The sequence below is a fragment of the Monopterus albus genome, unplaced genomic scaffold (genome assembly GCF_001952655.1).
Source record: "Monopterus albus unplaced genomic scaffold, M_albus_1.0 scaffold172.1, whole genome shotgun sequence".
In the NCBI taxonomy this organism is placed as follows: domain Eukaryota; kingdom Metazoa; phylum Chordata; class Actinopteri; order Synbranchiformes; family Synbranchidae; genus Monopterus; species Monopterus albus.
In genome coordinates this window covers 301,775-327,712 of record NW_018128052.1, presented here as the reverse complement: position 1 = coordinate 327,712, position 25,938 = coordinate 301,775, and the positions used below count along the sequence as shown (strand labels likewise).

The window sequence follows — 25,938 nt, the reverse complement described above, 5'->3', positions numbered from 1 at the left end:
TTCAGGGGAGAAGCATGTGGTAGTGTGTTAATTGATATGGAAATTTGTAATTGTGGAAGGAGACCACACACATGCACACATTCAGGGGCTGAATAGCAGGGCCGAGACGCTCGGCGGGAGGTCTGCTCATTTTTGTTGAGGATGGCTAATGTCTGAAGTTCTCACGCTGCCCATTACGCTCGGTGGAGTGAGCCAAGCCTCGCTTTCCATATGGTAACCATGACAACTGTGGCTATGAGTGGATGGTGAGGTTGAAGCTCTCTGGCTTCTGATCCCTTTGAAAAGAGACAGAGTGTGAAATGGATATGCGTGTGTTGTAACCGCTGGTTTTGGCCAAGCTGCAATGATGGAACATTTTTCTGAGTCATAGGTTGATTTTATTTTTATCTAAAATCTGAGCATTGGTGAGGAAAAATGTGTTTAAGGCATCAAACTTTAGAGGACTGCCATGGAAATAGATACTGTATGTTAAGTTTCAATCCGCATGTGAGATTAGACACACCTCTTCTGTCCTCACCAAAATAAATCGCATTTTCCCAAAGACTTTACAGGATCACTAATTGCCTCCCTTATTTCCCCCTCCACTCCCCTTCTGTCTGTCTCTTTTAGTCGAGGTGGAGCCCTGCGTGACTAACCCGTGTCTGCATGGAGGAAAATGCCTTCCTCAGGGAACGGGCTACAGCTGCTACTGCCCGCAAGGATACACTGGGGAGAACTGTGAGATTGGTGAGTGATGTGCAGACACACTCGCTCACACATCCCACACAAATGCAGTCATTATAAAATCAGCTCTGTGCCAGTCTGTACATACTGATGTTAGGCTCTCCAAAGGACTATTGGGAGGTCAAAGGTCAAACTGGTCATCACATTAGGAGAGGAAGTTGAATGGGGTTCAGAGGGTTTTTTTTTTAACTAAATAGCTGGCTAAGTAGTGCCACATAGTGAAAGTGCTTACTTAATGGATCTGTGTCTGTAACCTAAAATGCACTCTGAAGAGAAATCTCTGCCTATGCTCAGCCGTTCTCAAAAACATCGCTGCTGCACCTGAAGACATCATTACATTCACCTGAATTTTTAAACTGAATTGATTTCTTGTCCTGAACAAAAATACCTAAAGGTTTTCCAGTCAAGTAAAGGCCCCTCTTAGTTCCATCATGGCTAACAAAAATCATTTAATGGCAAAAATCCCAGATTGGAATCAGCACCCCAAAAAAATCAATTATTCCTCACACAAAGGCCTTTCTGCATCCTGATCCTCATGAAAATTGATGAACAGGGTTTTAGGATATGCTGCTGACAGACAAAGAAACTTAACACAGCAGTCTTGGCAGAGAATTAAAAATGGCTAAGAGGTGCTGATCACTGTGATTTGCAATATACCCTCAGGGGTTTGACAGATTACATAGATTAGATACACTTTGTTACAGGATACGCCAACAGGCTTCCAAGTTGCACAAAAACAACTGATGGCGAGCTGCATTAAATGTACAACAAAAAGGGCTTAGATTCAAATCTTCCTGATCAGTCCTTGTTGGCTCAAGTACAGTAGTTCCCTCTCACACTAGAGTCCCTTTTGTCTTTATCTGACAATGACAAGATCAGTATCTGGTCTCACTCATCTGGTACGACAGCGGGTTAGCACTAGACCTTGGAATAATGCTTGAACTCTCCCAAGCCAGAATAAGGAATATTTGCCACTTCTTCCCATTCCTCCAGCTTTGCATGAATGCAGCATAAGCCTGGGAAGTGGAACACCTAAAAAGAGCACAGCCTTTGTTAATGTCATTAAATCCATCCGTTCTTTTCCTGCTAATCCATCTTACAGTTCACAGCATAACTAATCAGTCAGCACAGAGCAATTTTAAAAACCTGTGTGGGTATGCATGACAATTAAACAGCAATTTTATGAGACTCTCGCTTATTTTATACAAAATAAAAATGTGGTTGACAGTCCATATTTAATTCTTACAGTTTATTCTGATTGAATCAAAGGCTCAATGAGAAATTGCCCTTGCTTTTTTTTTTTTTTTTTTAAGTTTATCTAGTTGTAATTACATTATTGCCGGCCATGCTAGAAATGAATGTGGGACTGCATTTTACTGGATTTGCAGGATTTTGCATCGCTGTTTATTTAATTCATTGGAGTAGATAAAATATCTAAACATGTTCTTCAATAAAGTTTTCAGAAATTATACAGTACTATACTACATCCACCCGAGTTAGACTTTTTAAGAAGTGCTTGTTAGATTTGGTGTAGTCCCCTACATCCTACAGCAGCCATTAGAAGTACCTCTGCAGAGGTATTGTGACACAGACGTGTAAATCTGCCTTGAGGGTCCCAATTTGTTCCTTCACAAGTGTTCGGCTCATTAATCAGCCATTCCTCAAGGAAGTGATCGCTTCATGAATAAATGAACCACATGCAGTCACATACCTGCATTTACAGTCCCATTTGGGCTGTGAACACCTTAATACTTACTGAGGGCCATGTTCTGTCTGTTGTTCAGAGTCACAAAAACACAAATGGATGGACAGACAGACAATCAGACTGCATGGCTATGCTGGAAGGCTTTGTTATGGAGTTGCAGAATTTGCAGTATTATCTCTCTGAGGAGCAGCTTCCCTTTTGCATAATAAATGAAAGGGACATCCAGTTTTTTATCATGTGCAACAAAGCGTTGGACTCATTTTAATAGGGAGCAGAGAGCCTTGCTGGTGTGTGTTGAACTAGTACATCTCAAGGTCATTCAAGGTCATTAATTGAGCAGCATTTCATATTTATAAAACAACAAGTTACAAAGAGTCTGCATCACGTTGCTGGACAGGCATTTTCTCCAGGGTTGATTAAAAGAATGAAATAAATGGTGTTTTTTAACTTTTTCATTACTTTGTAGGAAGTTCAACCTTTGCCCTTTTGAATAAACACATTAATGCACATTACGGCCACAGCTCCGAGCGGCCACATTGGCAATGCTGGTGGAGAACATGGTCCATTTGGACTCAACGTCTCCAGTCTCCCTCAGGATCTGGTCGAAGCTCTGCCGGAGGTGGGAGTTAAAGCTCTCCCGGACAGGGGGTTCTGCCAAATGTTCACAACAGACCCTCACAAAATGTTTGGGTCTGCCGAGTCTGTCCAGCTTCCTCCCCCACCATCGGATCCATCTCACCACCAGGTGGTGATCAGTTGACAGCTCTGTCCCTCTCTTCACCCAAGTGTCCAAGACATAGGGCCGGAGGGCAGATGAAACAACCACAAAGTTGATCATCGACCTCCGGCCTAGGGTGTCCTGGTGCCACGTGCACTGGTGGACACCCTTATGCTTGAACATAGTGTTTGTTATGGACAAACTGTGACCAGCACAGAAGTCCAGTAACAGAACACCCCTCAGGTTCAGATCGAGGGGGCGTTCCTCCCAGTCACGCCCCTCCACGTATCACTGTTGTTGCCCACGTGAGCGTTGAAGTCCCCCAGTAGAATGACGGAGTCCCCAGTCGGAGCACTTTCCAGCACCCCTCCCAGAGACTCCAAGAAGGCCGGGCACTGCCGTTCGGCCCATAGGCACAAACGACAGTGAGAGACCTATCCCCGGCCCAAAGGCACAGGAGTTTGTTGAGGCCATGGAAAGGGACTATCGGTCGGCCTCGAAGAAATTCTGGCAAACCATCCAGCGCCTCAGGAGGGGGAAACAGTTGTAGACCTCGACTGGGAACATCGTCGGACGGTGGAAGGAATACTTCGAGGATCTCCTCAACCCCAGCATCATGTCTTCCGATGAAGAAGCAGAGGCTGGGGTTCAGAGGTGGACTCGTCCATCACCCAAGCTGAAGTCACAGAGGTAGTTGAGGAACAATGCAGTTTTTGTCCTGTCCGCGGAACACTGGACCAGCTCTATACCCTCTTCAGGGTGGTGGAGGGTTCATGGGAGTTTGCCCAACCAGTCCACATGTGTTTCGTGGATCTGGAGAAGGCATTTGACCGTGTCCTTTGCGGCACCCTGTGGGGGGTGCTTCGGGAGTATGGGGTCTGGGACCCTTTGCTAAGGGCTGTCCAGTCCCTGCACGACCAGAGCAGGAGCTTGGTTCGCATTGCCAGCAGTAAGTCAGACTTGTTTCCAGTGCATGTTGGACTCTGGCAGGGCTGCCTTTTGTCACCGGTTCTGCTCATTATTTTTATGGACAGAATTTCTAGGTGCAGCCAGGGGCTGGAGGGAGTCCGGTTTGGGGACCACAGGATCTCGTCTCTGCTTTTTGCAGACGACGTTGTCCTGTTGGCTCCATCAAACCAGGACCTCCAGCGTGCACTGGGGTGGTTTGCAGCTGAGTGTGAAGCAGCTGGGATGAGAATCAGCACCTCCAAGTCCGAGGCCATGGTTCTTAGTTGGAAAAGGGTGGCTTGTTTCTTTCAGGTTGGTTGAGAGTTCCTGCCTCAAGTGGAGGAGTTCAAGTATCTTGGGGTCTTGTTCATGAGTGAGGGAAGGATGGAACGGGAGATTGACAGGCGGATCGGTGCAGCTTCTGCAGTAATGTGGTCGATGTACTGGTCTGTCGTGGTGAAGACTGAGCAGAGCTGTATGGCGAAGCTCTCGATTTAATGGTTGATCTACGCTCTGACTTTCACCTACTGTATGGTCATGAGCTTTGGGTCATGAACGAAAGGGCAAGATCTCGGATACAGGCAGCCCAAATGAGCTTCCTCCACAGGGTGGCCGGGTGCTCCCTTAGAGTTAGGGTGAGGAGCTCGGTCACCCGGGAGGAGCTCAGAGTAGAATCGCTGCTTCTCCACATCGAGAGGAGCCAGCTGAGGTGGCAAGTCTGGACATCTTTGCTTAGACTGCTGCCCCCGCGACCCGGTTCCGGATAAGCGGAGGAAAATGGATGGATGGATGGATGGATGGACATTAATGCATGATTTTCATATGAATTTTCTCTTTCCTGAACATTTGATGATTAGTTCACAATTTGCTTTAAAGCACTTTGAATTGCCTCTGTGTATGAAATGTGCTATTACAGTAAAACCTAATAAAACTGCCTTGCCTTGAATCAAAGCAGTATGCAGTTTAATTTCATCTCTAATAAATAACAACCTGGATTATGATTACAGAAAATGACAAATCCATGCTTTATGGTTTGTGCGCTTGCCACCATCAATTTAGTAACTATGAAATCTAACACTATATGGTGTATTCTGACACAGCATCTGTCTTGATACTGCTAAAGTAAGAAATGTACAGATGGTGGTTTTAAGTGATTTAAACCAAGTTGAAAAGAAAAGAGCAATATCTGAAAAGCTCTCATGCTATTTATGTTCCTAAATTGCTATCTGATTGTAGACAAACAACACTGTTTGATTGATCACAACTTTGACCCTGCTGGAAATCTTACAGGATGACACATTAGCACACATCTCTGCTTTCAGTCTATATTTTTCTTCAAGAAACAGCCTCATTTTCCTTTATCTATCTTAAAAGCACAGCAATTTTTATAAACAGATAAACAGTTTCTGCTGTCAGATCAAACTACCAAAATGGGATTTTAAATAATAAGCTAAAACAGTTTTATTGAATCTCACTCTCGTATCCTGCAACATACTTTAGTGACAATCCATAGTTTAGTTCAGAATGACAACAAATCCTTTGCACCAAGCCTTCAGTGAGGACAGTCTGAAATATGAAAGTCTTGTGCGAGACTAAAGGTCACTGTAGTTTGATCTGTCTACACGTTTAGCTTTTCTCAGCCACTGACCTTTTTCAGTGTTCAGCTTTTTTCTTGGTACTGAGGAGCTGTTAAGATCTGAGGAAATACTTTGATAAGTTTGAACTTGGCAGTAGATTTATTTTTTTGCTGGGGTGTCTTTGTTATTCTGGGTCCAGAAAACCCCATGGTGGTTAAAGAAGCTGACAGTATATACCCTCTATTTACAGTGATAAAGTGAATCTTTATTGATCCCTGTAGAGAAATGTTCCTTCACTTGCCACTAAGAGGTTGCAGGCTTGTACCTGGATCCTGCAGTCAGAACTCTACTGATCACCAAGTCTCTGTATGCACTTTAACTGCTTTAAACAAAAAAGCAGCGTAATGTGCAGGCTGCTGTTTCACCCTCGTGCAGTCTTTTGTACATGGAGACACTGGACAAGACACAAAAGAATAAGCTGGACATACATCAAGTCAACCTTAATCTCTAAATGCATAAAGAAGGCTGTAAAACCACCGGAGAGGCTTTTAGAGTGTCTTCTTTTAGGAGCAAATGAGGACAAATAAGGAATGTTTAGGGGATTAGGTTGTCTGTGTTCTCCTCACTAATTCTGTACTCATCAAAATGAACACATTTCACTATGTAAACTAGGACTAATGACCACCGCATGTTACGTCAGTACTTGAATGGCAGCAAATATTTCTTTCTTTATGAACAACAGCTCCTCGGCACACTTTTATTTTGAACCGTCATGAGATAAATCTGTTCTCTCTGTATTTTTTTCTTTCTCACAGACGTTGATGACTGCCAGTCTGAGCCATGCAAAAATGGAGGCACTTGCATCGACAAGATTGATTCATTCCTCTGCCTTTGCCTTCCCAGCTACGGAGGAGACACATGTGAGAAAGGTGAGAGAGAGGCTGCTGCACACACACGCCGACAAAGAAGAAATTACTTCAACCGATGTGAGGGGAATTATTATGCCTTACTGGGGTTTTTAGCACCACCGAGTTCAGTACATTGTTTCAAGTGCAGTCACAGTGGTGAAGATTCACACCTGTCTAGTAGTCACAGTAAAAGTTTTGTTGCTAACTGTGCTGGTGGAAATAATCCTGGTCAGTATGCAGCATCTTGTATAGCTATATGTCATAACACAAAATCACAAAGGTGCAAAGACAGTGTATCTGTGTCACATGACAGTAGCAAGATGCACGCCCACTGAATCACCTGCGTTCTCAGAAATATTAGCTACTGATTGCACACATCCATGCACACACGTCCACATAATTAAGTGGTGGGTGGTACAAGATTGTAGAGTGTAACAATTTCCTTTCTCATAAAACATTTAAAAATCAGCTTTTAGAAAATTTTAAATGATGCATTGCTTAGGTCCATGTTTGTTGGGTTACAGTCTTCTCTCCCTTGCTTTTGTCTCCATGCATGTTTGCACGTTACTGCCACCACCTGTCAATCAGCAGGATGGCGTGTTACTGGTGGCAGCGATGTGCTCACTTGGATGAATGTACAGTATGTCCAAAAAGACATGTTGCTTTATAGTGCTACTAGTGGACAGCTACTCTAAAATTATAACCTGCTGATAAAAAATAAATCTCCTTTTTTAACACTTTGTGTAGAAAGTAGCTGTTACAAACACCTAAAATGCTCTGTATGGGAAGAAGAACCTGGAAAGGAGGGAGATTAATAAAGAAAACAGCATATACAATAAAAGCAATAATTAAGTGAAAGCCCCACAAGTAAAATGCAGTGGTGGAAAGTAACTAATTAATTTAGTTAAGTTCTGTACTTAAGTACAATTTTGAGGTATCTGTACTTTACTATTTTATTTTGTGCTACTTCATACTGTGGCTTCACTACATTTAGTTTTAAACCTAGTTACTTTTCAGAATCAGATTAATTTAAAAAACTGTAAGACCTTATTGACCTATAGTGGAAAATTCTCTTTAAAATTCAAATTAAAAGCCTATGAACTAGTTAAAACTAGCTCCTGCTTAACAGGCTGTAACATTAAAGTGATGAACACAATGAATGCATCAATAATTATAATCCAAATAAATTAATGTTAAATATGTCATTCTGTATAAGTACCTTTACTTTTAGTACTTTATGTTTTGGTGCTAATACTTTTGTACTTTTACTTGTAACAGAGTACTTTTACAATGTGATATTGTTACTTTTACTTAACTAAGTGATCTTACTTCTTCCACCACCGGTAAAAAAACAGTTTGACATGCTTCTCCCTGTTTCCAGTCTTTATGCTCTGCTACATTAAATGAATAAGAAAGTAAATACCTCTCAGGCAAAGAGGTGGAAAGCTTTGTTATTAAATATAAACCAGGCTAAGCTAGCAATTAGGTGACTAAGCATAAAATAGTTTACTGCTCAGATGCTGAAAAGTCCATATCAGGACCTGTGTAGGTAATCAAAGAGGTGTACGACCAAAACCATCCCACAAATACAGATTAGACATACTGTAGGAGCGAGTGGAGTGTGGACAGTAAACACACAGGCAAAAATCTGTCGTCGCACTAATTATCCCATGTACTGCATACACAAACCCACCTGCATACTGTAGATGCAGATAAGCGCTGACTCACCACCCTACTGATTTTAGCCACCTCCAGCTCCAGTTCTGTCCTCCTCATGTACGTGTGTGTAGGTGTGTGTGTACCATGCACTAGTAGGAAGGAGAATTAATGAATATCTAACCTTTGCAGTTATAAATGAATCCACAGGGCTTGAAACTATTAATGAATACTAATAGTGCATAGAGAGGGCCACATGTGCTGTGAATTGAAAATGAGTGTGTATAATTGCAATTCATGTTATTTAACCTCTCAAGATGCCAAAGTCTTACATGTTTGGCTTTATTTGCTAAATGAGATAGAACACTCGTTAGAAAATCAAATGGTTCTTTTGCTTCCTCTAAACCCCTATTTTAGATTCCTTCCAGGAATAATTTTAGCTCCTCTCATTTCCCCTCCTCATTTCGCTCCATCTTTACAGACATAGAAGGTTGTGAGCATGGTTGGAGGAAGTTCCACGGCCACTGTTACAGGTAAGGATGATGAAAAACTGGCTGTACTGTGAAAATAAATGAACTCACAATGTAATTTATTTACCTTCACAGGTGCCTCATCTATCCACATTACTCCTTCATATACCCTCGAGTTACACACGACATACTTACTGCAACGCTCTGCACCATTTTAACTTGTCTTGGTTTGCAATATATAAAATATGTTTTTTATATCCACTTTTACTGCGCTGTCCCACAGGTACTTTACCCACAGGCACACCTGGGAGGATGCAGAGAAAGACTGCAGAGAGCACAGTGCCCACCTCAGTAGCGTCATCTCGGCTACTGAGCAGGAGTTTATCAACAGTATGTGTGTATATCATTGGTCAAAACTCACATGTACAGTAACACATCTGTGCACATTTCACAAAACAGTAACGGAAACAAAACAAAAAGGGCAGTCAATATAACATATGACCTGTGCAGACAAAAAACATAATATGAAATGAAATGGAGCAAATGATAAATATCACAATGGCAAGATTTTGCACGCATAAACCGAAACAGGAAACAGGGCTGAATTCTATTGATTTGTTATTTTACTATATGATTCCGGGTGGTGTGTAGAAAACAAACAAGAGGAAGGAAGCCAGAAATATAATGAAATGGCATATGGAACAGACAAGATGGAAAAGGACAGAGGCTCATGTTGTTCTGGGGTTTTTCTCCAGGTCTGGGTCATGACAACGCGTGGATCGGGCTTAATGACCGCACAGTGGAGGAGGACTTTCAGTGGACTGATGGAAATGATTTGGTTAGTGATCAGTTTCCACTTAGCAGAAAATTGCATATTCATGAATGACTCTTTTGCTCATAATAAGAAATGGACCATTAATACTTTTCATTTTAAATTAAAACTGTCCCCATATGTGCAGTATCTCATGTGTATATCTACAACTACGAGGTGGTTGAAAGTATTTAATTTGAAGAAATTCCCTCAAGTGATATCTCGCACACGAGAGTGGGACGAATGTAAGTACACGGTGACCTTTGACGACCAAAATCTAATCAGCTCATCCTTGAATCTGAGTGGATGTTTGTGCTAAATTAGAATAAATTCCTTCAAGGTGTTCCTAAGCTATCACAGCAATGGGACAGACGGGCAACCCACAAACATAACGCCTCCAGCTGTAGCTGTCACCAACGCAATGACATAAAAAAGAAGAAAATATTAGAGATTTCCAGAAATGAAAGCAAATGCAGCCAAACTGTGGTTTGTTTGGTGCTATGCAGGTGTATGAGAACTGGAGGGAGAGCCAGCCGGATAACTTCTTTGCTGGTGGCGAAGACTGTGTGGTGACCATTGCCCATGAAGATGGCAAGTGGAATGACGTGCCTTGCAACTACAACCTGCCCTACATCTGCAAGAAAGGCACAGGTACTGCGCTATTGTTGGACTGAATGCAACCAAATAGCTGACAGAGTTCACTATCAACAAGCTAAAACCATTCTTCTTTTAGTACAATTAAAAATGTGAGAGCAGTAACTTCCTGTCCTGTTTGTTTTTCTGTTGTGGTCCAGAATGTGTCTCTTTTTCTTTCCATTTTATAGCTTCGTAATCTGCTCATGAGGAGAGATTTGTCCTGTCTTCTAGTTTGGTTGCCTGTGTTGACCAGCTGGCTGCTTGTTAGTCATCAGTGCTCATCATCATTTCTTGCGCTGTTTATGCACAAAACATTTCATCCTCACAAAGCATGAGGAGCTGGTCAGTAGCTATTCCACATTAGTCACACATTTTCTCCATTAAAGGCCACAACAGGAGATGCTCCAAATATTGACGACAAACAAAAACTTTAGTGAAGGTTATGATTCTGTCTCAAACCTGTACTGATTTCTGAGAGCAATATCAGTCTCAGTCTTCCTCTTATCACCAGCGCTCTCTCCTCAGGGCTCACTTACTCTTGAGCAGGCAGCAGAACTCTAAAAGCAGTTATTGCCAATTATGGCCTGGTTCACAAATATTTGAAACTCTTCGGAGCCGCTGGTTTTCCTAATACTCACACACACCTTCCCTTTGTGGCCCAGCTCAGCCAGCCTGAATGTGAATGCAGTGAGATCTTGGAGGATGCAAAGAAAGTTAAGCATGGGGACACACGGGGACCTCAGAGCATGGCCAATAGGAGTTAGAAAAGGAAGAGGAAAGATGAAGGCATTCAGGGATAAAAGGATTAAGCAGTTTGAGAGTGTTTGTTCGTCTGGCTGTGATTCTGGTTCTGTAGTTTGACTATAGTCCATGTGTTCTGCAGAGACCCATTATTTCCTTCTGGCCTCACCAGAGCTCAATTAGAAATAGCAATGCAAATGCTGCCACACAGAGGGAAAACACACCTGAACTATTGTGCCTTGAAAATTGATTTTTTTTTTTTACACATCTTGAATAAAACCTAGAATTATGGCCTATGCACTAATGTCTGTGCTTTAGCACTAAGTGGCAGTAGAGACTATCACACTGTGTGGCCAGCCCCTCACCCTCTACAACTTTGGGCTGATGTGAAATAGACACAGCTTTTATTTGTATGAATGTTTTGTGGTCTCATTGTGTTTTTGGCAGTGTTGTGTGGGACGCCACCCACAGTGGAGAATGCTCATTTGATGGGTCACAGGAAGTCACACTATGACATCCATTCGGTGGTACGTTACCAGTGCTCTGAAGGCTTCTACCAGCGTCACATCCCCACCGCTCGCTGCCGGGCTAATGGGAGCTGGGAGAGACCCAGGCTCATCTGCACAAAGTGTGAGTATCATATGTGTAAAGGTAAAGTGAGAAGCTTTATAGTTCTTTATCCACTTTAATAATTTAATTTAGCTACATAGTATTATATATTGATTTAATCTCTTATATCGTCTATGTTTGTCTAATCGCATGTATCATCAGATCATTGTTTCTTTTTATGTATGTCCTACCCTGTCCCCAGTTCCAAACCTTCTGCCAGGTCTTCATTGTTAATAAGTTTTGGTTTCTATTTGGCTTTCCCAGTCAAATATATCATAATTTTTCACCTTAAAGCCACTTGGTGCTCATATCCAGAGAAACCTGCAATACAGTTAGAGCAGCAATAAAATAGGATCTATTTCTTTTCAGGACTGGACTTTCAACAAATTCAATTTACACAGTGGAAACTATGGGCGCCCTGGAGCCAGAACCACAAAGTCCCTTGTTCAAGTCCAGGCGGGGACCTTTGATAACTATAATTCCACATCGCTCTCCCCTAATTTCACCTTTCTATTGTCAGCTCACTCATAAATGCCCCCAAAAGTGTAAACTAGAACCTGCTGTTAAATCCTCCAGGCCACTATATTGGCTCATATTAGATCTCTGTGTGTTCCTATTGTTCTATTGCCTGAATAGCAACAAGAACCTGCAAAACAAAAATAATATTTGAGGTAACCTAGAAAACTGTATTCCAACTATTATGTTAGTTTGTCACTACATATAGTGGTCAGAGTTGTTAAAAAATAAATAAAAATATTTGTGGATTTTTATGAAAAATGTTATTAGTTATAAAACAAATGACTACCTGCCAATTTATTGTTACCGGATCCATGTCAATATCCTCAAAAATCTGTATCTCCCAGGCTATAGTGAAAACATTATTTGATTTGTTAAAATCAATTAATTATATACTGTAACATATAAAATAGATATAAGCTTGATTGTGTCTAGGAGGAGTCTGAAGAAAGAACCAGAGTAAGATATTAAAAATAAACAGAGTTTACAAAATGGAGATAATGTGATTATCAGAAGTTCAGGAGTGGGACCTGACCCAAACTACGCCTCTTCTGTTTTCATTCTATTTAAAGCTGTGGCTCAGGAGGTAGAGCGGGTCGTTTCCTAACTGGAGGATTAACGGTTCGATTCCCGGCTTGTCCAGTCGAGGTGTCCTTGAGCAAGACACTGAACCCCCAGTTGCTCCCGGTGATGTCACCGGTGTGTGAATGCGTGAGTGCTTGGGAGTGCGAATGGGTGAATGGCCGAATAATGTGTGAAAGCACTTTGAGTGTGCTGTAAAAGCATAGAAAGGCGCTATACAAGTATAAGATCATTTACCATAAAGCCACTGAAACCACCATACTTACACTTTTGTTTAACCCCCCCATCCTTTCCCTCTATTCTTCTATCCCTGCTGGGGGTCCGCCAGTGACTGAGAGCGGCGCGGACCTCTTTAGCCTTCCTCAAAACTGTCAAGTTCACAAGCATTCTCCATCCTTGTGCTTTCATTCATACTTAGTAAACTGCTAGAGAAATGAGAATTGTGTTGTGAGCTGCACGATGTAATTATATGCAACATATAAGGATCTTGTTCACTTCTGCTTGTAGCCCGGCGATCACACCGCTACAGGCGCCACCACCACAACCAGCACCATGAACGGCGCAGCCACAGGAGACACAGAGAGGGACACAAGGCCAGAGAGGACACACACAGCTACTACTGAACCAAATAATACATCTGCAATGTCTAGGTGCTAACCACGGCCCATAAAGAAAGACAGCAGTTCACATCGCTCCCGTTTCCTTTCAGCCGTGCGCTCTGACGACTGAGGGCTTCTTACTCTAACATACGTTTTTTTGCGCTAACCCCATCACTGAGTTTGGGTGTTCTGAAGCTTCTTTGTTTTCACCCTGCTTTCTTTAACCGAGGTCCACACGAACACTAACTACAAGACTAACTCTTATTAGCACCCACCCTCCCTAACATAAATCCTCCACCTGTCCAACAGCGTGTGAACATGTGCGAGCGTACGCATGTAAGAGAGAAATGTAGAGAAGTGCTGAGTCACCTTTTTTTTTGTAAAAGTTTGCTTATTCTACATGAAAAACGACTTTTGTCCTTGTGTTCCGTTTACAAAGCACAGATGTAATTGATGCAAGATAGCAGTTAGTCCCTGGTAACCCTCAGCTTTTGTATGTGTACTGTAGCTGTTACTTTCTCCTCTGAGCAGCAGTTTTGTTTTATTCTACTGACATGCTTTTTTCTAATGTTCGCTATGTTTTCGTGTAACACTACTATTTATTATGAAACATTTACTAGTGAACGTGTTGTTTTTTTTTACTTCAGTGAGCCGATGTAACATCATTTTTCTATACCGTTACATAAGTCCAACAATCGATCAGTAACAAAATTAACCATTTGATTGCCTCTAATCTTTGTGTTGTAAATATTGTGGTGTTTGTGATGGGCTGATCCTTGATCAATAGCTGGACCTTGTCCAATCAAATAGACTCCCCCCATGCACATGAGCACTCACAGCTAATGAATACATCCTACTGACACAAGATAGTTGGATGGGATTATACTCTGTTGAGATAACCATTTGATTGTATCTGATTTGCTAAATACTTTCAATCTTTGCACGGCTATATTTACACAATGGGTAGAATGTCACTATTCTTTGTCTTTGGTCCCTTTGATATTTGGTCAATCATCCACTTTTTTCGTGTTCTTATGACTTTTTGTCCTGCTGTTGTATTTCATTCTTAATAAAGTTTAAAAATGAACCGCATTTTAGATTATTCTTTATACTCTTATCTGCTGCTGTCTTGTAAATGTCTCAAAAACTACTGGATGGATTGTCATGGGGTTTTGTGCAGCCCTGTACATGCACAACATATGATGAGGATTTTTTTAATCGCTATTGGAAAATGTGACTTGTCCATCCAAGACAAATACAGTTTGGGGCACGCGTGGCTGATGGATGAGTCATCGTTTGTGCTGCTGCTGTTTGTGTATGTGACAGCTCCCTTAAATCCAGGGTTCACCTCTTATCGGTGTGACAACAGCAGTGGTTCACAGCACACAGGACACAGTGACATCACCAGGTGGTGACAGTGTAGACAGCTGATGAGACCGAAAAAGTGCTCGGTTTGTGAACAAAAGCAGATTTCAACATTGGATTTATGATTAACAATTCTAAAGCACAGGCAGACTGCTTCATTTGCTTTTATTGCACACAATAAAGTAGCATTTAAATAAAATAAACATGTTGACATAACTATAACTAAAATTATTAGATGAATAATTGGCTAGTCAGTGGACAGAACTATTTGTAAGTCAGTTATCAGTCAAAAACACCAAATAATCTTTGGGTTCAGCTTTTCCAGTGTGATTTGATGCAGTTTTAGATCAGTAAAAATAAGCCTGAAGCAGCAGAGCTGTGGAGTTCTCCATGAAAAGATGTATAATAATGACTGACACGCTCCAGCAGTGTGTCACTGACCTATGTACACAGGTTAATAGTCTTAGTGTGGGAAGATACCAACTCGGTATCTGCATGAGTGACCTGAAAGTTGCATAGGTGGATCACAGTCCTCACCTCTATCAACAGCTTTCTTATCAGGGACCAATAGTCCATGCAGGGAGTGCTGGGCGACGTGGTTGATTTCAAACAGTTCACTCAGAGAGCAACTTTTTTTTTTTTTTTTTTTTTAGATTTCCTCTGGATTTTAAGCTTGAAAATTGTGTTTATTGCAGTTTGTACACAAACTACAGTACCCAGAGAATATTAGCCTTGAAGTATTCCTCGACAGACCACGGCTGGTGTGTGGTCTAGTTTTTCTTTTTCTCATTGTTGGTCTGTCCCTTGGGAACAGGATTCATAAAATAAACAGGGCTGACATGGCAGCGTAGGGCCAGCAGAGCCGGCACTGCAGCAAACAGCACGTTGAGGGTGATAACGGGCCACCATTTGTCTGCTGGGACTCGATACGTGTAAGGAGTGCGGGAGTGCAGAGATGCTCCGATGTGACACCACTGTGTCTGAACAGCAGGAGAAAGCAGGAGGAAGTAAACATTAGACTTTATGTCACACTTTGTTTTTGCCAGGAATATGAGAAACAGCAAAGATAACCACCTGAGCCATGGCTCCAGCAAAGAAAATGGTCCAGTCCAACATCCAGCTGCATCCAGGTGTTTTCAGACCATAGATGAAGACAGTCAGCAGGGGAAGGGCATAGAAAAAATACAGTAGCATCTGCAGTAATGTCACACAAAGGATGGCACTTGTTAATAATAAGTTTGAATAAGAACATACAGTGTAGTTGATTTAAATGAATTGTGGATTAACTGCAAACTGACCATGACCCTTGGGAAGCCGACAGGGTCTTTAAGATACGGTTCATACTGATATATGTAGGTGAAACAGACGTCCAGAGGACAGTCCAGCACCACCTGGAGCAGAGCAGGAGCAGAGACACAGTGAACACATTACCTCATAGCTCTATGAATGCAACCAGAGGCAGAGATATTGGAAAAGATCCAAAAGCGTCCATGTTGCTGTACTCACAAAGCCTCTGAAGGCAGAGAAGGCCATTGCTCCCAGTAACAGAGCTGACAGGAGCAGGTCGACCGGCCGGGACAGCAGACCTTTGTTCTGCTCCGCTGCAATCTGGTGAACACAGAAACATCCTCAGCTGATGTAGGTGCCAATATATCCAGCAGCTGGACTTTTATTGTTCCTGTAGACAAACTAATATTGGTATGAGCCTCAAAAATCATCATTAGCAATATTTGTTGATTCTCTATGGCAGTGGTTTCCAACCTGGGGGGACGGGACCTACACAAGGGGTTGTAGCAGGAGGTAAAGGAGGATAAGAATTATGCTTCACAAATTTCTTTTTATCTTTGGTGATTTTCTCTAATCTTTGCTTTCTTCCTGTTGTATAACAAAATATGGTAATAATTACTTGCTCCTGGCCCCTGAAATTATCTAAACCATTTCTAGAGGAAAAAAACTCTATTTGATTGAGTTGCTCACAAGTCAAACATCCATTCTGTGGACTATGTGATAAGCTTTGCATTAAAGATTTTGTAAGCAAAAACAGTTGGGAGTCACTGTTTTCTCTTAGACTATATAATGTACATGTCTGGATTGGCTAAACTCTACCTTGTCTGCTGTGAAGATTGGCATCTGTCTGGGTCTGCTAAAGAGCAAGGAGGCTGCCCAGATAGGCACCAGAAAGAAGGGGATGTTCCTCCAAAAGGCTAGTTGAATGTTTGACCCATATTTACCTACATAAACAAGAACACCATCAACACAAAACAGCCTTTAACAACATTAATGACATGATGGCATCCAACATTTATGCAGGCAGCTCTGACCAATGACCACTCCTGGGATGAGAACAATTTGATGTGTGATGGAGGAGCCCGCCCACAGCAGGGCCAGACTACGATAGGACTTCCTGCAGGAACAGAAAAGCAGCAGGCGTCATCAGAGATCTCACTGAACACAGTAGACAGAGCGTTTGGGAGGTGATGCCACAGTTTACCCTTTGAACATGCGGTGGATGATAACGAGGAAGAGGGCGAAGTGAACGACACCTTCCCAGTAAGACATCATCACAGCATAGGCGGTGCTCAGATGAGGCTCCCCCTGCGGAGACATCACAGAAGGAGTTTTACCTTGTACAATAAAACAATCACTGGGATGAAATTTTAAATTAATTAGATGAGGAAAAGGTATAGAGAGGAAAGGTTAGGTCAGCGTAGGTCACGTTACCGTCTTTATATAGAAGCTCATGAAGCCTGAGATGAAGCCATCCTGCTCTAAAGCATTAGTCAGGCCCAGCATGCAGAGGAAGGAAAACTCTGCAAACACTGAAGAGACACAAACACAGAAATGAAAAAAACTGTTTGGCTGCTTTCACTGATGGATGTTGAAGTGTGTGTTTATCTGGTGGTACCATAGAATAAAGGGTCCACTTTGGTCTTGTGTTGCACAGTGAGGAGGAGGAGGAGGAGAACAGATGCCAGGACAACCATGGCCATCCCCAGGATGGGTAGAGGTCTGGGCAACAGTGGTGAGATGGTAACAGTGAGAGTTTATACATCAGTCTGTCTGTGCAGTTCAGTGACATGTATTTCAACTTGAGAAGGAACAGTTAATCAATAGACAGAGCGCTATGGTTGGTAAGTGATCAATCATTTAATCAGTTTTTTTGCCTTTTGAGATAATAGGCTGAATATCTTTTGATTTTGGACTGTTTGTCAGACAATACAAGTAATCTGAAGAACTCATCTTATCCTAAATTATTATCCTAAATTGTGATTATGGCATTTTCTCTACTTTCCAACACTGCAATTCAATTAAACATGAAATAATCAACAGACTATTCATTAATTACAATCATTCTTAATTGCAGCCATAATCTTCTATAATCGTCTTCACATTGGTACTTTCTTTATAGAATACATAACTTTTTCTATCCTTGTGTAAATCTGTGTGGGTTTTAAGAATTTATACAGTAACTGTAAATGAGGTTACGTCAGGATAATCACGCTGTCATTAAACTGCCTTTTCCCTCAGGCTGTGGGCCGCTTCGTAAGCCTATTAATATCAGCTGCTTTGCTGTGCAATGCCTCAATACAGCAGGTCACGATGAGAGTGCACATACACTTACTCCTGTAGCGCAGGGATGTTGTTTATGGTGTACAAAACTCCAGGACCCAAGAGAGAAAGGAGAAACACAGAGACTTCCACTGGCGGCCTCATTGCAGAAAACATCATGTTTAGCCGTTTCTTAAAAGATAAATAAAATAAAAAACAGAAAAGAAAAGAGCCGCTCTGATGTTCTGAAATATCCCCAGCTAAACACACTTACTGGCTATGAAAAGAGATATATTAGTAGCCAACATTGTCTCCGCTGCCGCAGGGGAAAGATAATTAAAGGAGTGTCTCAGTTCGCCTTTTGATCTGTGATGAAACCTCACGGCTGCTCCACTACCTCTGGTGTCTAGTAGGTCTCAAAGTTCAACTCAGTTGTCACGTCAGATCAGAGGAGGTTTAAAGTCAGAGAGATGGACATTTCAGATAATGGGCTGCTGAATTGTGCGTCATGCGTAAAATATGCATTTATCTTTGACTGTTGGTTTTGATATTTTTGGCGGCTATTGATTACCATCGAATTATATGACAGGCTATTTCAACTACAATCCATGCCCATTTATCTGCTCAGTGTTTCAGTGTGTGCTTGGAGACACTGCCACCTGGTGGAGCCAGTTTTTCTTTCCTTGATATCTTCTTTTGCTTTCTAATAGCGTGTCACTTTGTGGTACATTAGATGACTATAATGTTTAAAAAAGTCCTGCTGCACATGTATTGTCTATACCTTCTGGCTCCTGGTGTTTGTCTAAGAGAACATCTGTCCTGTTTGGTGTGAGATTAGGAACCCTGTCTGATGTCTGTATTCTTGATTAGATTCTGGATTATATCTGAGAGAGAATGTAAAGTTAAAAACAAACCTTATATTTCAAACTGATCATCACTGTTACAGCTATTTTAGTACTTTTTGCATACTGCAAAAACAGAATATGTGCAATACGCAACATCTCATGGGCGAGCAATGTTTGTAAAGCAGGTCTAAATCTAATTAATTGTATCTTCTGTAACAAAGAGGATTATGCTGCTGCCTCAGAAACTTAGTGATCGGTAGAAAGAGAGAGTGGGGGTGAGTGAACGGAGCAGGAACAGACTGAGAGGTGATTCATTTAGACGCCGCTTGCCATAGACGCAAAGAGAACTCTGCACCCACACGGCATACGGTAGTGCTTTTGAGGTGACAGATTTTTAAGAGTCCATTCAGTCTGCCAACATGCTGCACCCTTTAATCATTGGCATCATTACGGTGAATACTACTCTAACCATCCTCTACTGGACCTTCCTCCTGAGTGAAGTCTACTTCAAGTGGCTGATGGAACCAGAAGATAAACCCAAGAAAGTGGTCACCCCAGCCTGAGGAAGTCATAGATGATATGGACCTACCTGACTGAATGACTGGGTGTTGTGTTGCTTAACAGATTAGTCCAGCTTGTAGTGCTTTCTGTGGAGTCAGAGTATGCATTTGTTTCTTTTAAACTCTGTTTTACCTGCAAAAGATTTGGAACCCCAATGTTAGCAGAATAAATTCTGCTAGTGAATGAGAAAGGAATATTTTTTACAGGTAACATCTGAAATTTCACACCACCTTTGTACAAGGAAGCATACACTTGCATAATGTACTATCAGTGAATTGTCTTGTAGTAGTATTTATGCTTTACAGTGTGAATCAGCTGCTCAAACTGCACCGTACTTTAAGGCAACAGGTGCCTCAGGTGACGCTAAACAAACTCATACCCTGTGTTGCTGTCTGCTGACTCTGTGAAAAGCTGGTGACAGTGGCACATGCCAGTCCAATCCTGTTAAGGATTACCACAGAACCTCTTAACACAGACAGCCCTGAGACACACCTTCATCCTGAGACACACTCAGAGACCTCACACTGCTTTTCTATCTCTTTTTTAATCTGGATTTTCTTTTAAACTCTTTTTTTAACATCTTCATTCTTTTTGGCTGTTGAACAATATGACACATGTCTTCTACTATGGGTTGCACCCAGTCTCTTGGTTTATCCTCTTTGCAAATGTAACTATTATCCTCATAGAATGGACGTTTCTTATTTCTCAGTGGATCCGCCTTTCCAAGCAGTCAAATGAAAATGAGTCTAAGCCCTAGAGGAAGCAATCCACAGCTGATGCTGTTCCAAGAAGATCTGAGAGAGAGAGAGAGACAGAGCAAAGCATTTTAGTGCCACTGTTTAACTGCCTGCTTGTAGAGAGAAACAATAATGGTGGGTATTTTAGTTTGCAGTACAGTAAAGCTTTTATTTGCATCACCTTAACCTTCTGCCCTGTGTTTGTGGTTATTTCCAGAGCCTTTTGTGTATGACACACACTAGCGTGAAAGAGCTGAGGAGCTGTTTCAAGTCGTGATTACAAGGTAAGGGGATTCATTTTTGCCCAGAAACATCTTTGATGCATCGTCTGTTCCATTTCATCTAACATTTTCTTATCGTTCATATTGGAAAGGGAGTTGATAAGTTGCTTTTTGTTGATTTCACACAAGTCTTTATATGTTACATTCGATGACATGTGGTTTACCCTTGGGGATAGGTATTGGTCACAAAACTGATTGCATTTAGAAATATCACCATCTGCTCTGCCGTGAAGCAAGAAATGAGCCATGAAAATGTAGTGTCATTCCAGTGAATTATGTGACATTTATAGAAAACAAGAAGCAGATCTGCTGTGCTTAAGATGTATCATATACTGTATATTTATATGCAACCTGGTCAGAGAGGAGCATAAGCCTCTTTGGCATATTACTGTCCACCTCTCCTCAGTCATATTGGTAATCCCTACAGATGGAAAGCTGATATTTCTCTGTGGCAGACTCAATCCTATTACTGTAATTCTGTGTACTATATTCACTTCTCCTTCTCACACTCTGCGCTCCCTAAAAATTTGACCAAGGACTCCTCGCCAAAGACTAGAAGGAGCAGTACTATGATTTAAATCTAGATGAACGATTAGGAGAATTGGGACACTTACATTTTCTTTGTCTGGTGAACTTCATTTTTAGTTCTATACTGTGACCAGGAACTATCACTCCTGAAAGACAATGTTCTCATCTGTGAACCACCTTGACATTTCCATCTGTCATTCAATCCTGTCATTCTTTCCAGCTTCAGAAAATGTTACAAATCTAATACACAGTTCCTCTCCCTCCTCCTCATTCGTGTTCAAAGTTTTCACAGTGCCACGACGGAGGTCGGATCTGTGACGAGACAATAAATCTGTCACCACTCAAAGAAACAGTCCCAAGGTTTCACCGCATTTGTTGAACAGACTATCCTATAAAGAGATTATCTACTTGTCAAAATCAACTAAGCAGCCAAAGCATGAATCAACGACCACTTGTGTCTCAGAACGCCTCAGGAGGAGCACTGCTTTTCACTCTCACACAACCTGTGTCTGAGCAGTGACAGCTCCTCCAGCTTTCCAGAAAGGAGGCCTATTTTGTCGACTACAACGCGCTAGCGAGAGATGCTATAACCCTGCCATGCAGTGTAGTCTATGTCCTAGTCGGGGTGGTGCTAGTTATAGTGACCACTTATGCCATAGTGGGACACCTGATTAAAGATCTGATGCATGACCTGGCAGGTAACCCCAGACAGAAAAATCCCAAAGTGGTGTCCTCTTATTTTTGTCACAGTTTTAACTCTGGTGTGAAGTCTCCAGTCTTGTTTACACCTGAGCTCTTGCATGAAGGCTGCGTGAGAATTTCGTCCTTTCCTTTTTTTCCTTTTGAGCGGCCATATTGCTTTATGATTCTCCATCATATTTATTCTGAGTTCCTTGTTATACCGTAAAGGCGAATGCCAAAACCTGACATACATCTTGCTACAGCAACAACTGATCTGTATTTTATGTCACTATTTTGTTTCCTCTGCTCACAGACTGGATTTTTGGCCCCACATTAATGGAGGATGATTCAGAGGAAGGTAGAGCAGAAACAGAAGAAGAGCAGCAGCTGAGCGTTTCCAGTAAGTTGATAGAGCTGTGGATGGAGAAGGAAAAGGACAGGCTGCTGCCAGGTTTCCACCAGGGAGCTGTAGGATGCTGCCGTCTATCGACCCTGCCTCCACTGAGAAGCACCATCGCTTCATCATACATCAGAGAAAAATGAACATCTACACATAGTGTGACCTTCTTCTGCCCCGTGGCCCCTTATATCACATCATGTCACTGTTGACTCTTTGCTACAAACAGGCTTAATCTAAGGCATGTTTGTTTTATTAAAGTAAAAAAATATGTTTCCCAGTCATAGTTTCTACTCAAATGCTTATATCATTACTTATTAAAAATTGTATTAAATCATGATCTATGTTGTCAGGTATTTATTGTAAAATACATTGCACTACATTATCATATGCTGCCTGATATCTATCTATACTTATATGTATATTGGAAGATGCTAATGCAAGTAAAAGACATATTACATTACTAAGACAGCACTATTACATGTAAATTGCATATGAATTGCCATTTCTGTGAATTTCCCCTGTCATACGCATAATTTTCCCATGGTGTGTTTCTGAGAACAGCTTTCCCCTTCTGAACTAAGCTTCTCTCCAGTAAACAACTGAATAATACAAGAGCATTGCTGTGTCTTGTACAAAACATTAATCCATCTCACCTTCCTTTAATACCTGTTTACGTCAGGGACAGTGACCTTATTTGCAAATGCCAAGGATTACTGTGCATCAGCATATGAAATGCTGTTTGATAATGATATAAGTATGAAGACAACATAGATAGATAGATAGATAGATAGATAGCACTGAAAAAAAGGACTCACCGGGTCTTTGGATTTACACAAATTATGCTAGTATATGCAACGCAATTCATTCATATTTCCTCTGTTAACATAATTCAAACAAGTTAACCCCTAAAGAAAATTATCTTGGTTTTACACATTATCATTGTGTGGGATCGATGTACACATTACAATCAAGTAAATCCAACAAATCCTTTTTTTCAGTGTAGATAGATAGATAGATAGATAGATAGATAGATAGATAGATAGATAGATAGATAGATAGATAGATAGATAGATAGATAGATAGATAGATAGATAGATAGATAGATGTTGGTCTATGTATATGCAGCAGATGAACTCTCTGGGACACTGTGTTGTAGTCATTCCCCTGACCTTGAGTATCTCAAGCTGCTGCAGCTAATCTGGTTTCCATCTGCGTAGCTCCACAGACAGACTGACAGGGAGTTTGCACGGGGAAACAAAATGAAAAATTCATCAGCATGAGAGACATACATCTAACTTAAATCTAGCTTACACGCTATAGTGTTTAGCCAGAGGAGTGTAAGGACACCTGGTGCACTGAGGGATCCTCAACTACTTTGTTGTTGTAGTTTTTATGGTTTAGTTGCTAACCTTCAAGGAGCTTTCTGGAAAATGTAATGGGGTTATTTATGTATTTATTAAGATTTTAAATTTGGACAATATTTCTTCCTGATGTTTTGGTGATTTGCATAAGAAGATCTGTAAGAAGAAACTTGTTGTCTGGCTTCTACTGATTTCCAGGTAACATTAGGATATTAAGCAGATTTCCTGGCTGGCTTTGAAGTTTTGAAGACTGTCACATGGTAATGGATGTACCAGTGCAGAGTCTAAATGTTCATTACAAGGAGGAAGATGGAACAGTGTTCTTTGAGTCTTATGTACCCCCCTCTCGGGATGCTGTCCACCTGCCGACCTATGTCCTCTATCTGCTCATAGCCGCCTTCATTGTACTGTCAGTTCTTTATGCCATCATTGGTCACCTCATCAAAGACCTCATCCATGACTGTGCAGGTTTGTCACTGTACTTGTAGCTTCATAAAACTAGAAGATACTGTTCCTGACTTATTGTCCCTCCCTGTGCTTTTCCCTCACATATTATCTACATTTCTTTCCTACACATCTTCCCTCTCTTTCTGCTATTCAGACTGGCTGTTTGGGGAGCAGCCTGAAGAAGTGGTGGTGAACTACTGTGAATCCAAGGACAAGTTCATGGTAGACTGGTGCCCGGAAACCTCACCCAAACTACAGGCGATGGCCTGGGCAGAGGATCCAGATGGAAGGGGCTTTGATAAAGTCCCTTCCATCTGGATCCTCTCAACAGAACCAGAGGGGACCAAAACGGGACCCCGTGTGGTCTTTTGGAAGAAGACGTAGTGAAAAAAATGAATTGAGGAAGATGAAATCAGATTGTTGTCAATGCAGGGCTTCTGCATCTGGTGTGGATGTTTAAATACTGAGATGGCTGAGAGGCTGTAACAACGAGTTCTTCTTTAGGGCTGAAAACATGTTATCATAGCATAGGAGTAGGGGCTAGCTTGTTGGGCTAAATGCTTGAGTGGTCTCATGAGGACATCTAGAGTCTGTCACTGCAACTGATTTGCTAAAACAAATTCATCTTGTTGCACACAAAAATACCAGCACAAGGTTTATACTTGTCTTGGAGTAGCTTAATTTTAATAAACAAGTGGGAAAAATGTTCTTAGTTTATTTTTTAATTCTTCACTTTAATTTCATATGTTAAAAATGTTCTGTGCACTCCCCAGTCATGTCCTCATACTTTAAACAAATGCCAGGGTGCTTCAGACAGATTCAGGGAATCATAGTGGAACTTTGTGGCTTCAAAATTAAAATAAATGCATTCAAACTTACTGTAATGCTTTTTAAAATTATATTGTTATGTAATAAACAGGTACAGCATTTCTCAAAAATGTACAAATACAATATGTGTAAAGGGGAAAGCATAACATACCAGAAAATACACCAAATTGATGGCACACAAAAATGTGTACATCCCTTACCTTGTGATATAATAGTGTAAAAATGAAAGACAAGGTACATTTAGATTTACACCTACTTTCCACTAACTAAGGGTAACATAACTAAGATAATCCTAAAATCAAGCTGTCTATAAAATGTGTATTTGAGGATTTACTGAATTCTCAGCCCACATAGCCCTTATTTGTGTGAGCACAAACCCTTTTGACCATGAATGGCCATGGTAATATTTGCTGGGTTTCTTGGACTTTTGTGATAAACTACACAATGACAAACTTCTTTCAGTTTTGGACTGCTGATCGTCACAAAAGAGGAAATTTTGGATCACAGTTAATCTATTAATTAAGAAGATAACTGGCATATTAACTAATAAACGCTTTTAGTTGCTGCCCTATAGTAGATGGCAAGCCTAGACTCAAACATTTAAACAGAGTAGAAACATGACTATGTGCTTTCGCTCTACCGCCCTCTAGTGCGCACAGCTAAAAAATCTTGAGAAACTATACTCAGTCAAACACTTATAATAATATTTCATAGATAATAGTAATAGTAATATTTATAGAGCTGATTTTATTTAGAATAAACCTACAATTTTGGCACCCCAAATCTATTTTCAAAATTTGTTGAAGCCTCTACACACCAATAGTACCATTAGTAGTCCTATTTTGATTTGATTTGATTTATTCTTTCAAGCATGTAAAGACAGTTGATATGTCAACACACATAATTTTACACATATCCAACAAATGCTAATCCAATATCAATTTGCTTATACCTAGTACATGCTTGAATGGAGTAGGAAGAAGTCAGACTTATCCAGTCCTACCCCATGACATCATCTTACCATCATTGGTTTGCAAGCAATAAATGATTCACTTCTACACACACACATATTATACTAAAAAAGAATATAACAGTGTTAACATTCTACATCACACAAGTGATATACTAAAGAATTATTACAAAGTGTACACCACAC

At 41.1% G+C, this 25,938-nt stretch overlaps 2 protein-coding genes and 1 long non-coding RNA gene across 4 annotated transcripts in view; 2 read left to right on the top strand and 1 right to left on the bottom strand.

The window, feature by feature from the left end:
• Positions 1-14,284, top strand: part of LOC109969248 (neurocan core protein-like) — a 42,241-nt gene extending 27,957 nt beyond the window's left edge. The window contains exons 14-21 of the mRNA XM_020615974.1: positions 610-726; positions 6,487-6,600; positions 8,717-8,768; positions 8,989-9,095; positions 9,461-9,543; positions 10,023-10,167; positions 11,341-11,523; positions 13,108-14,284. Coding sequence (XP_020471630.1) covers positions 610-726; positions 6,487-6,600; positions 8,717-8,768; positions 8,989-9,095; positions 9,461-9,543; positions 10,023-10,167; positions 11,341-11,523; positions 13,108-13,223 — 917 coding nt within the window. The 3' untranslated portion in view covers positions 13,224-14,284. The remainder of the gene's footprint in view (positions 1-609; positions 727-6,486; positions 6,601-8,716; positions 8,769-8,988; positions 9,096-9,460; positions 9,544-10,022; positions 10,168-11,340; positions 11,524-13,107) is intronic.
• A 998-nt stretch (positions 14,285-15,282) lies between these two features.
• tm6sf2a (transmembrane 6 superfamily member 2a) lies at positions 15,283-18,953 on the bottom strand. Its single transcript, XM_020616180.1, has 10 exons — positions 18,187-18,953; positions 17,470-17,573; positions 17,286-17,383; positions 17,056-17,159; positions 16,886-16,968; positions 16,671-16,795; positions 16,071-16,172; positions 15,863-15,955; positions 15,639-15,758; positions 15,283-15,544 (listed from the first exon to the last, which is right to left on the bottom strand). Exons 1-10 carry the CDS (start codon positions 18,291-18,293, stop codon positions 15,335-15,337), a joined length of 1,146 nt encoding a protein of 381 aa, XP_020471836.1. The 5' UTR covers positions 18,294-18,953; the 3' UTR covers positions 15,283-15,334.
• On the top strand, positions 17,551-22,440 carry LOC109969354 (uncharacterized). 2 transcript variants are annotated; one of them, XR_002276259.1, is made up of 4 exons: positions 17,551-17,695; positions 20,229-20,391; positions 20,474-20,540; positions 22,060-22,440. It is a non-coding gene; the product is annotated as an uncharacterized LOC109969354 (long non-coding RNA). The 2 variants fall into 2 exon arrangements; XR_002276258.1 differs by lacking the exon at positions 20,229-20,391.
• Positions 22,441-25,938: the final 3,498 nt, after the last annotated feature.

Coding starts and splice junctions, on each gene's coding strand:
- tm6sf2a (XM_020616180.1), bottom strand. CDS start 18,293: ATGATGTTTTCTGCAATGAGGCCGCCAGTGGAAGTCTCTGTGTTTCTC. Junction 16,796..16,885: donor CATCCCAGGAGTGGTCATTG/GTCAGAGCTGCC, acceptor TTGTTTATGTAG/GTAAATATGGGTCAAACATT. Junction 15,956..16,070: donor TCTCTGCCTTCAGAGGCTTT/GTGAGTACAGCA, acceptor GCTCTGCTCCAG/GTGGTGCTGGACTGTCCTCT.